Genomic DNA, 14,359 nt, shown 5'->3' on the forward strand with positions numbered 1-14,359 from the left:
ACTGCAGATGGTGACTGCAGCCATGAAATTAAAAGACACTTGCTCCTTGGAAAAAAAGCTATGACCAACCTAGACAGCATATTAAAAAGCAGAGATATTATTTTGCCAACAAAGGTCTGTCTAGTCAAAGCTACGGTTTTCCAGTAGTCATGAATGAATGTGAGAGTTGGGACTATAAAGAAAGCTGAGCACCGAAGAATTGATGCTTTTGAACTGTGGTGTTGGAGAAGACTCTTGAGAGTCCCTTGACTGCAAGGAGATCCATCCAGTCCATTCTAAAGGAAATCAGTCCTGAATATTCATTGGAAGGACTGATGCTGAAGCTGAAGCTCCAATACTTTGATGTGAAGAATTGACTTCTTGGCAAAGTTCCGGATGCTGGGCAAGATTGAAGGCAGGAGGAGAAGGGGATGACAGAGGATAAGATGGTTGGATGGCATCACCAGCTTGATGGACATGAGTTTGAGTAGGCTCTGGGAGTTGGTGATGGACAGGGAAGCCTGGCTTGCTGCAGTCCATGGGGTCATAAAGAGTCAGACACGACTGAGAGACTGAACTGAACTGAATCTTACGGAGAAAAGATTACTGATATTGTGACTTTCACAATTTTTTCTAAAGGGTGCAGGCAGAAAAGTAATTCATATGAGACCTTACAAATATTAAATCCTATTATGTCAATCATGGAGAAGAAAATGGCAACCCACTCCAGTGTTCTTGCCTGGAGAATCCCAGGGACGGTAGAGCCTGGTGGGCTGCCATCTATGAGGTCGCAAAGAGTCGGACACGACTGAAGTGACTTAACAGCAGCATTATGTCAAACAAATGCCATTAAATATGAAACAAAATATTGACTCTATTTCACAATATAGTTTTTGGTTAACAAATTTAAAATAGAATTTTAAACTACCAATTTAGCTTAATTAAAAGGTATAATTTCATCAATCCTGATTAAATAAAAGCATGTTCAGTATCCTCTCCCTCTTGAGATTTTTAAATAGAACAGTTGAGAAAGTTTGGTGTTGGGAGTTATGGTTGCCCAACAGTGATACTGGGGCTTCCCAGGTGGTTCAGTGGTAAAGAATCTGCCTGCCAATGCAGGAGACACAGGAGAGGCAGGTTCAATCCCTGGTTCAGGAAGATCCCCTGGAGGGCATGGCAACCTGTTCCAGTGTTCTTGTCTGGAAAGTTCCAAGAACAGAGCAGCCTGGTGGGCTATAGTCCATGGGGTCGCAAAGAGCTGGACACCACTGAGCGCAGACATATACACAAAAAACAGTGATTATGCTGATTCTTTTTGAATTAAGTTATTAAGATCACCACTAACTAAAGTGCATTAACTGAAAGGTTGCACATACAGTGAATTCTAATGGTTTCCTGTAAATATATACATGTACATAGTAGTATTTAGCATAGACAAACAATACTGGCTAGGAGAATTAGTACCCACGCATGGTCCACTAAGCCTTCCTGGTAGCTACCTTCATGGTCAGAAAACTCAAATTGTAACCTGTAATAACATATTTGTCAAGAATTCAGTACTTGTCTCAGGAAGTTTATATTCCCACAGGTAGGAAGTAGCTTATATTAGATTTTTAAAAATTAAAGTATAGTATAGTTGATTTACAATGTTGTATTCGTTTCAGGAGTACAACGTTGTGATTCAATATTTTTATAGATCAGACTCCATTTAAAGTTATTATAAAATATTGGCTACATTCCCTGTGCTATATGACAGTTTTCTTATTTACCTCTTACCAGTTCTAGTTATTTCATATCCTTGCCAATGCTTGGTACTGTCAATCTTTTAAATTTTAGCCAATCTATTCAGTATATAGCAGTATCTCATTGTGGTTTTAATTCAGATTTCTCTATGAATTACATTTCTCTAGTGATGTTGAGCACCTTTCCATATGCTTGTTGGCCATTTGGAAATCCTCTATTGTGAAGGGTCTGTTCAAGTCCTTTTTCTTTAATGACTATGGAATTCTTTGAGTCATGTTTTGAGTCTATGCGTTCATTGTAATGTTCTTTTCCGTTTGTGGCTTACCGTTTTACTCTCTTAATTATCTTTAATTAATGACCAGAAGTACCAACCATCAAAAGCTAATAAATTAGACTTCATAAAAACTGTCTAATTTATTAGCTTTTGATGGTTGGTACTTTGTCCTGTTTAAGAAATCTTTGCCTACTCCAAGGTTATGAAGATATTCTATGTTTTTTCTAGAATCTTTATTTGTTTTACCTTCACAATTATGTTGATGATCTATCTCAAATTAATTTTTGTGAAAGCAGGAAAAGGTACAGGTAAAACAGTTACTTGCTCCCACACTGTTTACTGAAAATATCTTTCCCCCACTTGAAGAAGCTTATATAATTAATTTTCAACCAGTCTTCTTTTCTAGTAAATCTACTTAAATATGCATTGCTTTAGATGCTTCCCATAAGTTTTAAAATTTTTTTTTAATATTTCTTTACTTGGCTGTGCCAGGTCTTAGTTGTGGCATGCAGGATCTTTGATCTTTAGTTGCAGCATGTGGGATCTAGTTCTCTGACCAGGGATCGAACCCAGGCCCCCTGCTTTGGGAGCAGGGAGTCTTAGCCACTGGATCCAGGGGAGTCCATTCCCATAAGTTTTGATACACTGTTTTTCATTATCATTCAATTTGAAACATTTCTAGTTTCTTTTGTGATTTCTCCTTTGATTCATGAGTTACTTAGAAATGTAACCGAGAGTAAAGGACACTCAGCACAGCTCTGGCAGCCAACCTAGCCCACTGGAGTGGCTGGCTTGCTTTCATCTTTGCACTCTTGGCACCTCTGTAGGTGAGTGAAAGTTCCCACAAGCAGGAGGTGTGTGGGGGGAGACACCTTAGGGTTGAGCCTGCCCTGGCACGAGCACACACACAGAATAACCATGCCTCTTCTCCAGCTCTAAAACATACACTGGGCCATGAGAGAAAGAAGGGAAAGCAGTCCAGCCCTTCTTTAGCTGAGTAATCAAAGCTAAGTCACTTAAAGATTTCTGATCTGTAAAACAGGGATAATGATGTTTAGTTCCATGTTCTCTGTACATGCTAAGTCGCTTCAGTTCAGTTCAGTTCAGTCGCTCAGTCGTGTCCGACTCTTTGCGACCCCATGAACCGCAGCACGCCAGGCCTCCTTGTCCATCACCAACTCCCAGAGTTCACCCAAACCCATGCCCATTGAGTCAGTGATGCCATCCAACCATCTCATCCTCTGTCGTCCCCTTCTTCTCCTGCCCTCAATCTTTCCCAGCATCAGGGTCTTTTCCAATGAGTCAGCTCTTCGCATCAGGTAGCCAAAGTACTGGAGTTTCAGCTTCAACATCAGTCCTTCAAATGAACATCCAGGACTGATTTCCTTTAGGATGGACTGGTTGGATCTCCTTGCAGTCCAAGGGACTCTCAAGAGTCTTCTCCAACACCACAGTTCAAAAGCATCAATTCTTTGGTGCTCAGCTTTCTTTATAGTCCAACTCTCACATCCATACATGACTACTGGAAAAACCATAGCCTTGACTAGACAGACCTTTGTTGGCAAAGTAATATCTCTGCTTTTTAATATGCTGTCTAGGTTGGTCATAACTTTCCTTCCAAGGAGTAAGTGTCTTTTAATTTCATGGCTGCAATCACCATCTGCAGTGATCTTGGAGCCCAGAAAAATAAAGTCAGCCACTGTTTCCACTGTTTCCCCATCTATTTGCCATGAAGTGATGGGACCGGATATCATGATCTTAGTTTTCTGAATGTTGACCTTTAAGCCAACTTTTTTTTTTTTTTTAAGCCAACTTTTTCACTCTCCTCTTTCACTTTCATCAAGAGGCTCTTTAGTTCTTCTTCGCCTTCTGCCATAAGGGTGGTGTCATCTGCATATCTGAGGTTATTGATATTTCTCCTGGCAATCTTGATTCCAGCTTGTGCTTCCTCCAGCCCAGCGTTTCTCATGATGTACTCTGCATATAAGTTAAATAAGTAGGGTGACAATATACTGCCTTGACATACTCCTTTTCCTATTTGGAACCAGTCTGTTGTTCCATGTCCAGTTCTAACTGTTGCTTGCTGACCTGCATATGGATTTCTCAAGAGGCAGGTCAGGTGGTCTGGTATTCCCATTTCTTTCAGAATTTTCCAGTTTACTGTGATCCACACAGTCAAAGGCTTTGGCATAGTCAATAAAGCAGAAATAGATATTTTTCTGGAACTCTCTTGCTTTTTCGATGATCCAGCGGATGTTGGCAATTTGATCTCTGGTTCCTCTGCCTTTTCTAAAACCAGCTTGAGCATCTGGAATTTCATGGTTCACGTATTACTAAAGCCTGGCTTGGAGAATTTTAAGCATTACTTTGATAGAGTGTGAGATGAGTGCAATTGTGTGGTAGTTTGAGCATTCTTTGGCATTGCCTTTCTTTAGGATTGGAATGAAAACTGACCTTTTCCAGTCCTGTGGCCACTGCTGAGTTTTCCAAATTTGCTGGCATATTGAGTGCAGCACTTTCACAGCATCATCTTTCAGGATTTGAAATAGCTCAACTGGAATCCCATCACCTCCACTAGCTTTGTTCATAGAGATGCTTCCTAAGGCCCACTTGACTTCACATTCCAGGATGTCTGGCTCTATGTGAGTGATCACACCATTGTGATTATCTGGGTCATGAAGATCTTGTTTGTACAGTTCTTCTGTGTATTCTTGCCACCTCTTCTTAGCATATTCTGCTTCTGTTAAGTCGCTTCAGTCGTGTTCCATTCTTTGTGACCTCACGGCCTGTAGCCTGCCAGGTTCCTTTGTCCATGGAATTCTCCAGGCAAGAATACTGGAGTGGGTTGCCATGCCCTTCTCCAGGGGATCTTCCCAGCCCAGGGATCAAATCTGTGATTCCTCTGTCTCCTGCATTGGCAGACAGGTTCTTTACCACTACTGCCACCTGGGAAGTTCCATATTCCACTGAGAGTACATGGAATGGGAGTCTTGCTATGGGACATTAGGTAAACCTTAGCAGGTAAATGGATAAGGCCAGGAGGAAAACTTGCCTCTATGACACGTCCTGACACAATGTCTGCCTTTGGCCAGAGCTGGGAGGAGGACCCCTATCCAGGGCTTTGTGGAGACAGTTAATGTAGGGCCTACAGAGGCAAAATTGGGAAGTGGTGACCAGTCGGGCTGCTGGAAGGGGCCACCCTCTGAGCTCTTCCTCCCATACCAAGCAAGGGCTTGCTGCCTGGGTGAGGGATGTGCCCCAGGGGGTCTGGTTTCAGCTGGAAGGTTATCCTTTCCATCCAACACCCCCAGATAACTGCTCCCCAACAGGACTCCATCCCCTCCCAGCTCTCATACCTACACCTCCTAGACCTTCTTTGTAGCTGGAGGCAGAGGGGATGAGGAGGGGTAATTGCAGAAAGGAGAGAGTCCAGAGAACTCTGGGAGCAGCTGCAGCTCTCTCTGCTTTCTTGAGCTGATCTTGGGCTCACTTTGAACCTGTCAAGCCAGGTACCATCATACCTCTGTGCCCATTACCCTAGGCTGCATCTTTTTGCCTATGTTCAGATTTCCTGTAGCCTCTGTTCTTACCTGCATAGAACATGAGTGGCAGAGGTGAGCAGGTAGGCGGATCCCTGGGTCTTTAGCAGAAAGAGCAGTTGCTAGGTTGAGAATCATTTCCAGAGAGTCCAGTGGTTCCTGTTGCGCAATCACCTTTGCTCCTAGGGCTGCAGCTGAACCACTAGACATCCTCACAGGGTCAGGTTGCTCCATTCATTGGGGGTGAAACAGAAACAATTCAGGAGACGTCCCAAGTGCCCCCTCCCTAGTCCAACAGTGCCATGCCTCTGTGGAGGGCTGCTGGGGACTCAGTTTCACTCCCCAGAAACTTTGCTGTATTCAGGGGTCCTCTTATCACCTGGAATGGAACAAGCTCTCCACCACTTTGGTGGATTTCTTGGGAGTGTGGGGGCTGGTGTACTTCTTTGGACATACTGAGGGCAGGGATAACCTGAGGCAGAAGGTAGGGTCATGCAACATCTCCAGAGACTGAAGATTTCACCCAGAAAAGTAGGACCTGGCAGGGAGGAGGAGGGACTGGTTACCTCTCTGGGTGTCTGAAGATTTGGATACTGGGGTTTGCAGATGTCTTCAGAAGGGGCTGAAGGTGGAGTTGAGAATGCCCTTTGCCACCTTGGAGGGGCCCATGTGTCCAAATTGCAAGTCACATGCTATGAGTCAGATTGGCTGGTCCTATTTGTCTTCCTTGGATCTTTTCGCAAGTTTCATCTGAGCACTCCAGCCACAGCTCAGCTGTTCTGCGGGCCTCCAATTAAGGCCCCACCATCTGCATGGAAGGGGAGGCCTGTCTGGGGAGAGGAAGAAGGAGTTAGAGCAAGGTCTGAGGGGGAAGGAGTGTCTCTAGGCCTGAGCCTTCTTACAGTCAGGGGAAGGGGTGTTCCATCCAAAAGCTGGCCCTGCACCATGCCCCGCTCTCCCTGGCTTGACCTCAGCCTACACTTTCATGGCAATAAGCAATCCCATGAAGTTTGGTCGACCCCAGAATCAGGAGCTTCAGGTCATCATGGTATCTGACCTAGCCTTGAAGTCTAGACACCTTGGCACAGTGCTGGTCATGAAGCATGCGCTCAAACAGTTCACGAATGAATGGGAGAATGGCAGGCACTGGTTTCTGTGCAACAAACATGACTTTCCCACCTAGGGGCTTCTGATCACAGTGGGACGCCCCTCAGGTGAGGGTTCAAGAGACATCAGCCTAGAATATCTAAATATACTTCTCTCCAAAGACATACAGATGGCCAATACGCACATGAAAAGATGCTCAACACTGCTAATTACAAGAGAAATGCAAATCAAAATTATAGTGAGGTACCACTTCACATTGATCAGAATGGTCATCGTTAAAAAGTCTGCTGCCGCTGCTGCCGCTGCTGCTAAGTTGCTTCAGTCATGTCCGACTCTGTGCGACCCCATAGATGGCAGCCCACTAGGCTCCCCTGGCCCTGGGATTCTCCAGGCAAGAACACTAGAGTGGGTTGCCATTTCCTTTTCCAATGCATGAAAGTGAAAAGTGAAAGTGAAGTCGCTCAGTCGTGTCCGACTCTTTGCAACCCCATGGACCACAGCCTACCAGGCTCCTCTGTCCATGGGATTTTCCAGGCAAGAGCACTGGAGTGGGATGCCATTTAGCAAATGCTGGAGAGGGTGGTGGAGTAAAGGTAATCTTCCTACACTGTTGGTGGGAATGTAAATTGATACAACCATGATGGGTAACAGTATGGAAGTTTCTCAAAAAACTAAAGATACAGTTACTATATGATCAAGCAATCCCATTCCTGGGCATATATCTAGACAAAACTATAATTCAAAAACATACATGCACGCCTACATCGATAGCAGTACTATTCCCAATAACTAAGACATAGAAACAACCTAAATGTCCACTGAAAAATGAGATAAAGATGTAGTATATATACACAATGGAATATTACTCAGTCATAAAAAAGAACAAAATAATGCCATTTGCAGCTACATGGATAGACCTAGAGATTATCACACAAAGTGAAGTCAGAAAGAAAAAAAAACCAATACCATATGGACATCAATTAAATGTGGAATCTAAAATATGACACAAATGAACTCATCTACAAAACAGGAAGACTCTCAGACATAGAGAACACACTTGTGGTTGCTGAGTAGGGGGCAGGAGGGGTTATATTGTGAGTTTGGGACTAGTAGATACAAACTATTATATATAGAATGGATAAACCACAAGGTCCTATTTTATAGCATAGGGAATTATAGTCAACATCCTGTAATGAACCATAATAGACAAAAATATGTAAAAGAAGATATGTATGTATAACTGGCTCACTTTGCTGTACTCCAGAATTTAACACATTATGTCAACTATACTTCAGTCAAAAAATTACATATATACATATATATATAGAGAGAGAGAGACAGACAGACAGAAACAGAGAGGGAAGGAGAGACACCAGCCTGGAATAACCCCCTATTCATCCTGTTCCCCTCCCTGGATGACTGAGGGGACCGCATCTCTCCAGGCAACCTCTAGCCTTCGGAAGCCCTACAGATGAGCCATGGGGGCGGGAGGGGGGGTGCGGGGAGAAGGGGGGAAGTGTTCCAGTTGGGGATCTGGGTATCAGGAGAAAGCTCGATTGGGAGTGCCAGTCAGTGCTCTGCTGCTCCCTGCAGGATAATGCAGGAACAGCACCCCTGGGGTGAGGACTAGATTGCTGGAAGAAAAAGAGGAGGCACGCAGGGTTCAAGCATCCCTCTCTGTCCCCACACTGGCTATCTGGCACAGAGCATTCACACTCTCCCCTTCCTCCTCCTTGAAGCCAGGGTCTTGATGCCTGGGGTCCATCCCCAGCTTCAAGAAGCAGGCTCTGTATCTCCCCAGGTTTCCCAAATCCTCCATCCGGGACATGTCATACATTTCTGAAGGTCCTTCTGCCAAAAAGCCTTGTCTTGGGAACATCAGGCCAGTTCCAGACCTGAAAAATCACTCATTCAGTGTTTGTATTCAGCAGATGGAAAGGGCTCCCGAGGAGCCTTTGTAGACTACTAGGTGTAGGCAACGCTGTTCATCAGGAAGAAAGACAAACGTGTAAGGATCAACAAATACTATGACAATAGAAAATGATAGAAAGGCAGGAACTTAATTGTAACAAAATTTGAAAGATCAAGCCAAAGACTGATTATTTGTAAAACTAATAAAATTTGATAAGCCAATGGAATATTAACTTTAAATACTGATGCACAAGTCATAGACACACATAGATATGAATAGAGCTATAGAGCTGTAACAAGAAACCCATAGATCATGCTTGGGCCAATTCAGTGGTAGGAAGGTGGCTGGGTGAAACTGAGCTGAGGGCAGGAGGAGGATGGGGTGGGAAAGGGCATCAACAAATATTTATTATGGAAAATTTCAAATATATACAAAAGTAGCAGTATCAGGATAATGAAGCCCATGTACTCATCACCCACCTTCAACAATTACCAACTCCACTAACAATTTTGTTTCATCTATATCACCTTCTGCTATTCCCCCACCTCAGATTATTTTGAAGCAAACCTCATATTTCATATCATTTTATCATTAAATACATTATTTTTGTTTTAAAGAGAACAATGCTTTAAAAAATCTTGAGTACAGTACTATTATCACAAGTAAAAAAGTTAACAATTATTCTTTAATATCTTTAAATATCCAATGTTTATATATCTCCGGTCATTCTGTTTTTGTATTTTTTTGGGGGGGGGCCATGCTGTGTGGCATAGCTTCCCTGGTGGCTCAGACAGTAAAGTGTCTGCACGGAATGCGGGAGATCTGGGTTCGATCCCTGGGTTGGGAAGACCCCCTGGAGAAGGAAATGACAACCCACTCTAGTACTCTTGCCTGGAAAATCCCATAGGAGGAGGAACCTGGTAGGCTACAGCCCACGGGGAAGCAAAGAGTCGGACACTGAGCCACTCACTCCACTTTCACTTTCATGCTGTGTGGCGTGTGGTATCTTAGCTCCCTGACCAGGGATCAAACCCAAGTCCCCTGCACTGGGAGCATGGAGTCTTAACCACTGGACCACCAGGGAAGTCCCTCCACTGTGTTTTGATGGTTGTTTTTCTTGATTGTCTTCCCCATCGGACCTAACCAGGGACCTGGGCAGTCCCTGAGGCCAATACCCTGTGTCCACATATCCAAGTGAAGACAGCCACTGAGCTCCAGATGATAACCTATAGTTTCCAACCGCTTTCTAGAAGGACTTCCTCAGGCCTCGCCCTGGTCAGAATAGCCCATGTGAACCTGGGCTACAAGCCCCAACAGCCTCTTCATCCTCCTCTTGTCTTAGGTCAGCTCAGGTTGTACATTGAGTCCTGGAAGCTGATTCAGCCTGCATCCCTTTCCCCAATTGGCAAGCGTGTGATCAAGTGCCCTTTGGGGAGGTGGTGGTGAGCGGGGGCTGGGGCAGGAAGTCCTGTGTGTCCCACTATCTCTATGAAAGGGCAGTCCTCACACTCGCCTCGTGCTGATGCGACCAGGCATGGGCAAAAGTCTGACAACACAGGGAGGAAAGGAGCAGCCATTAGCACTAATGAAGCAGGCGGTCTGAAAGCTTTTTACTTTGAAGCTGCTCGCCCACCTGGGGAGGGAACAGTGCGTTCGGTCATCTTGGTTTCCAGGAACCGCAGGCAGAAAATGGTGTGGGGGTAGGAGCAGGGGTGGGATCTTGAAGCCTGGAGGAAGAAGGGGGAGCAGAGATTGATCCAGAGAGGGAGGTAGAGGGCCTGCTTTTGGCTAGGTGGTGTTTTCCCCTCCTTACTCCTCTCCAAAACCCAGGGTCTGCGTCTGCACCCCAACCCCACCCGGCTTTGGCCACTGGCCCATCACCCCCCTTTCAATGCCCTTGACCCAAGTTCCTGGAAGCAAAGGAAACATGCCATGCATAGGGTCTGAATGACCATCTCCGGGGCCACAAATTAAATTAAGCGTTCAGGGCTGCCTGCCTTATTATTGCTAATGACTCCAACCTACCCATCCCCCAGGTCCCTGTCCTGCAAAAATTTGGGGGCCCTGGGCACCTTATCTTGTTCCCAAATTTTGATGGGCTCCTGGAGACCTCACTCCAAATTGGAGATGGGTACCCCTCTTGTAGAGCCCTGGTTCCAGTGAGAGAGGCCTGAATTGTGCTCCCACCTTCTGGGGAGGGCCCCTCATACCCTGGCTGCAGGAAGCAGTCACGTGTGGGTCTTTCATTAGATCCTGCCATATAAGCCGAGGACATGGAACGGTCAGCAACTCCTGCGGCAAGGATCCAGCAAGCAGAGGTAAGTCCTCAGGTTGGGCTGAGACTCCTACTCTCTAGGGGTCTAGGATAGGGCACCTAGAAGGTGCTCCAGGGATGAAGAGGGACTAAGTGGGGGGTTTTCCTGCTGAGCCAGGCCATGCTGACCACAGTACTGCTGAGCTGTGCCCTGCTGCTGGCAATGCCCACCATGCAGGGGGCCCAAATGGGCTCTGCTCCCCTGGAGGGCATCGGAAGGCCTGACGAAGCCTTATTCCTAGAGCTCCAAGGTCAGTGTGGGCAGTGATGGGGCCGGGTGGGGCCTGGACACCCTCTGGTCACAAATTGTTCTGCCTTGTATTAGCCTCTTTCCCCCTCCCCAATCCCAGGCCTGGGAGACTGGTGTCTTGTGCATGGGGGGTTTCTGCCCTCATATTACCTGTCCCAGGCCTAAGCCTGCAGCCGTCGCTGAAGAGGACAACGGAGGAACAGGCCGAAGAGGCTCTGCTGCAGGAGGCAGAGGCCAAGGCCTTAGCAGAGGTAACTGCTCAGGGCAAGGGGTGTGGCCACTGTCTTTAAATGGGGGGCGTCAACCTCCATCTCTACTTGACCCTCTCACCTGGGGCAACACTGCAGACCATCCCTCCCCTCCTCTCCAAACTTGATCAGGGCCGGTCCCTGAACCTGCCTTTGGAGGCCCATGTTCCCCAAACCCTGCAGGTGCTAGATCCGGAAGGACGCAAGCCACGCTCTTCACGTCGTTGCGTAAGGCTGCACGAATCCTGTCTAGGACACCAGGTACCCTGCTGCGACCCGTGCGCCACGTGCTACTGCCGTTTCTTCAACGCCTTCTGCTACTGCCGCAAGCTGGGTACCACCACGAACCCCTGCAGCCGCACCTAGCTAGTCGACGTCAGGGTCGGGGCTGGGGGGCACCAATAAAATGATGGGACCAACCCCAGGGTTGTGGCGTTATTTCGAACGTGACCATCGCCGGAGGTGGGGGAAGGGGCGAAGGTTCCTCTAAGCCATGACACCACACCCACACCCACACCCCCCCACCCCCCCCCAACTCCAGGGCCTGTGTTATCCCATCACGAATCACTTACATGCGAGCTCTTAGAGCGCCAGGCACCGCTGGGAGAAACAGAGAAGGGCCGCGCTTCTGCTCTTGAGAATCTTTTATGATAAATGTGGGGAAGGGGGGCACAGGGTGGCAGAGAGGTTGTACCTCACAGTATGCTAACAAACCTCAGGCTCCAGAGCCTGCTTGCGGCTAACTCGACGCGTGATTCCTAGCGAAGCCTGGCCCTCACCAGACCTCAGTCCCTCTCAGGGGAAAGATGGCTCAACAGTCTGGAATATTTCCAAGCATAAGAAGGGCTGCCCACACTCATCTTTACTTCTGGGGCCGCCACAGCACCAGGGTGTACCAGACTCAGGAAATCTAGAGTGACGGCCCAATCGAATCTCCGCTTCACGGGTGCCACCAAGCGGCCGGCCTGGAACATTCCAAGCCGCTCCCTCCAGGGAGCAGGAGGGCCGCCCCCGCCTCCCTTCAGCGCGCAGGCGCCAGAGGGCAGGCCCCAGCCTACACCTGCGCAAGCGTTCTGCGCCGAAACCATCCGGAAGCGGAGCCCCGCCCCGTTGTGGTCACGTGAGCCGCTTGCGCGTCACCTGACGCTCTTGACAGCCCGCTGCGGGCGCCGCGTCAGCTGATCTTAAGAGTTGTGCTGCGTGCCGGCCGGTCCGGGTCCTCCGGTCCAGCCGCCCCGCCGCAGCCATGTCGTTCTTCCCGGAGCTTTACTTCAACGTGGACAATGGCTACTTGGAGGGACTGGTGCGTGGCCTGAAGGCTGGGGTGCTCAGCCAGGCGGACTACCTCAACCTGGTGCAGTGCGAGACGCTCGAGGGTGAGCCGCGGGGCCGGGCTGCTGGGCCTCGAAAGGCCGGCAAGGAGATCGAGCCGGGCCTGAAGGTTCTGAGGTCTGGGTGGGGAATCTGGGGGTTCTCGAAGGGCATGAGAGGTCGGGGAGCCGGATCTGGGCCTGAAAGGCCTGCTGGGAATCCGGGGGCTGATGGGTGCGCCGGAAGGGAATGTACTCCAGTTGCGGCTCCGTCAGGGCCCAAACGCGAAGCTTTAATTAAGAATCGCAGTGGTTCGCCTCTGCTGGGGCCACTTCTTCCCCCGTTTTGCCGGACATGTAGTTTGGAAGAGAGGGCCTCTTGGGAGTGGTTAGTTGCTGCGAGATGTGCTCATACAAGTCTCTTTACCCTGACGTAGCGAGAAAGCTGTCTCGTAGCAGCGCTTGGGGAAGCTAATCGGAAAAGTCCCCTGCTTTCCCTCCCAACACGTACACCAAGGCCTTTGTGATCATTGTGTCTTCCTGCGGAGTGAGCCTTTCGGGAGAATTGCTGGGCCAGCTTAGCGAGAGTTTCCTTCCGTTGCCGATCCACTGGCTGAGCAGTATCTTGAAGGCAGTGTTCGGGAGAGCCGTGAAAGTCTGAAAGTTCACACACGTGTATCTGACAATAATTCCCATCCCCTCCATGAGGATGCGTGTTCAGATAGGGTTTCCTAGCACAGAAGTGGTGAGAAGCGGAGTTCCCCTTTCTTCTCAGGACACACAGCTCCTGAGTGGGATTGACTCCCTGAGGCACAGCATCAGATTTACTGAAGTAGCAACTTCCCTGAGTCCAGTCTTCTCTTCTTCCTCTCCCTTCCCACCCCTGCCCCCCAGGTGGTACTGAAGGACACAGTGGCTGAGCTGTGAGTTCTCATCCCTGACCTCCAGGTGATATGCTTTGAACAGAGGTACTGCTAGCCTTCTGGTTGGTAGCTGGAGCGGGAAGATGGCCAGATGATTCACCTTCAGGAGAAAATTTTCTCATTATAAATTTACTGAGGTTAAAAGTGAGCTCAGTTTAAAAAAACAAACGAAAAACCAAACAGTTATTATGGACCTTGCAAACTTGGCCAGTGATGTGAAAATAAATCCTTTAAAATTTTAAAACTTACTGAATTTCAAATTCAGTTGTGGGCATTATGGTTTTAACGTAAATGTGCAAAAAGTGTCTTTCACCTCCCTGATGAGAGTGGTTGTGCTGGGTTGTAGGAACTTGCCAGTAACCTCATTGTCCTCGCTGGCAAACAGAGGAGAAACGGGGAGGCTGCACAGGGCAGGGCTTGGCACACAGGGGTGTTTAATGGGAGTTTTTTGGACTGACTGGGACTGGAGGAAGATCTTTATTTGCTTAAATCTGAATGTGGACAGCCTGGATTACCAACTGGCATTTGGTAGATTTCTTTCTTTTTTAGGCTTTCCTCACTCCTGCTACTGCCCTCCTGCCCCACCCCTGTAGAGTTTCTGGGGGCACAGAGTTCCCAGCAGATCCTTCGTCATCCTCCATAAACACATTAGGCCATTGTTCCTACAGCACTGCTCACACATGGTCCCCCTTGTGGATCACCATCCATTCCTTTAGTGTGACATTCAGGGATTCCCTCAGTCTTTCACCCATGTTCTTTT

General features: G+C 47.8%; 3 protein-coding genes across 18 annotated transcripts in view; 2 read left to right on the top strand and 1 right to left on the bottom strand.

Annotated features, from left to right (window-relative positions):
* RIPOR1 (RHO family interacting cell polarization regulator 1) overlaps positions 1-12,443 on the bottom strand; it is a 46,502-nt gene extending 34,059 nt beyond the window's left edge. For 8 of the 14 annotated variants that reach the window (XM_081512927.1, XM_081512935.1, XM_081512955.1 and 5 more), the window contains exon 1: positions 4,451-4,738. The gene's annotated coding sequence lies outside the window, so the exon portion shown is untranslated. Of the gene's footprint in view, positions 1-4,450; positions 4,739-5,586; positions 5,764-6,101; positions 6,366-11,938 lie in introns of those variants that run through there. The other 6 variants (XM_081512931.1, XM_081512940.1, XM_081512957.1 and 3 more) reach the window with 3 other exon arrangements.
* On the top strand, positions 4,811-11,785 carry AGRP (agouti related neuropeptide). 2 transcript variants are annotated; one of them, XM_081513107.1, is made up of 5 exons: positions 4,811-5,017; positions 10,805-10,872; positions 10,987-11,119; positions 11,194-11,369; positions 11,550-11,785. In XM_081513107.1, the coding sequence occupies exons 2-5, from the start codon at positions 10,828-10,830 to the stop codon at positions 11,730-11,732; spliced, it is 537 nt and encodes a 178-aa protein (XP_081369233.1). In that variant the 5' UTR covers positions 4,811-5,017; positions 10,805-10,827; the 3' UTR covers positions 11,733-11,785. The 2 variants fall into 2 exon arrangements, with proteins under 2 accessions (XP_081369233.1, XP_081369234.1); XM_081513108.1 differs by having other exon boundaries at positions 11,278-11,369.
* A 103-nt stretch (positions 12,444-12,546) lies between the features above and the next one.
* The window catches only part of ATP6V0D1 (ATPase H+ transporting V0 subunit d1), a 37,817-nt gene continuing 36,004 nt past the window's right edge, over positions 12,547-14,359 (top strand). For both annotated transcript variants that reach the window (XM_081513096.1, XM_081513095.1), the window contains exon 1: positions 12,547-12,742. In XM_081513096.1, the coding sequence (XP_081369222.1) occupies positions 12,613-12,742 (130 nt within the window). In that variant the 5' untranslated portion in view covers positions 12,547-12,612. The remainder of the gene's footprint in view (positions 12,743-14,359) is intronic.

This window comes from Giraffa tippelskirchi, chromosome 7, assembly GCF_054371585.1.
Source record: "Giraffa tippelskirchi isolate mGirTip1 chromosome 7, T2T-mGirTip1v1.2.pri, whole genome shotgun sequence".
NCBI lineage: Eukaryota > Metazoa > Chordata > Mammalia > Artiodactyla > Giraffidae > Giraffa > Giraffa tippelskirchi.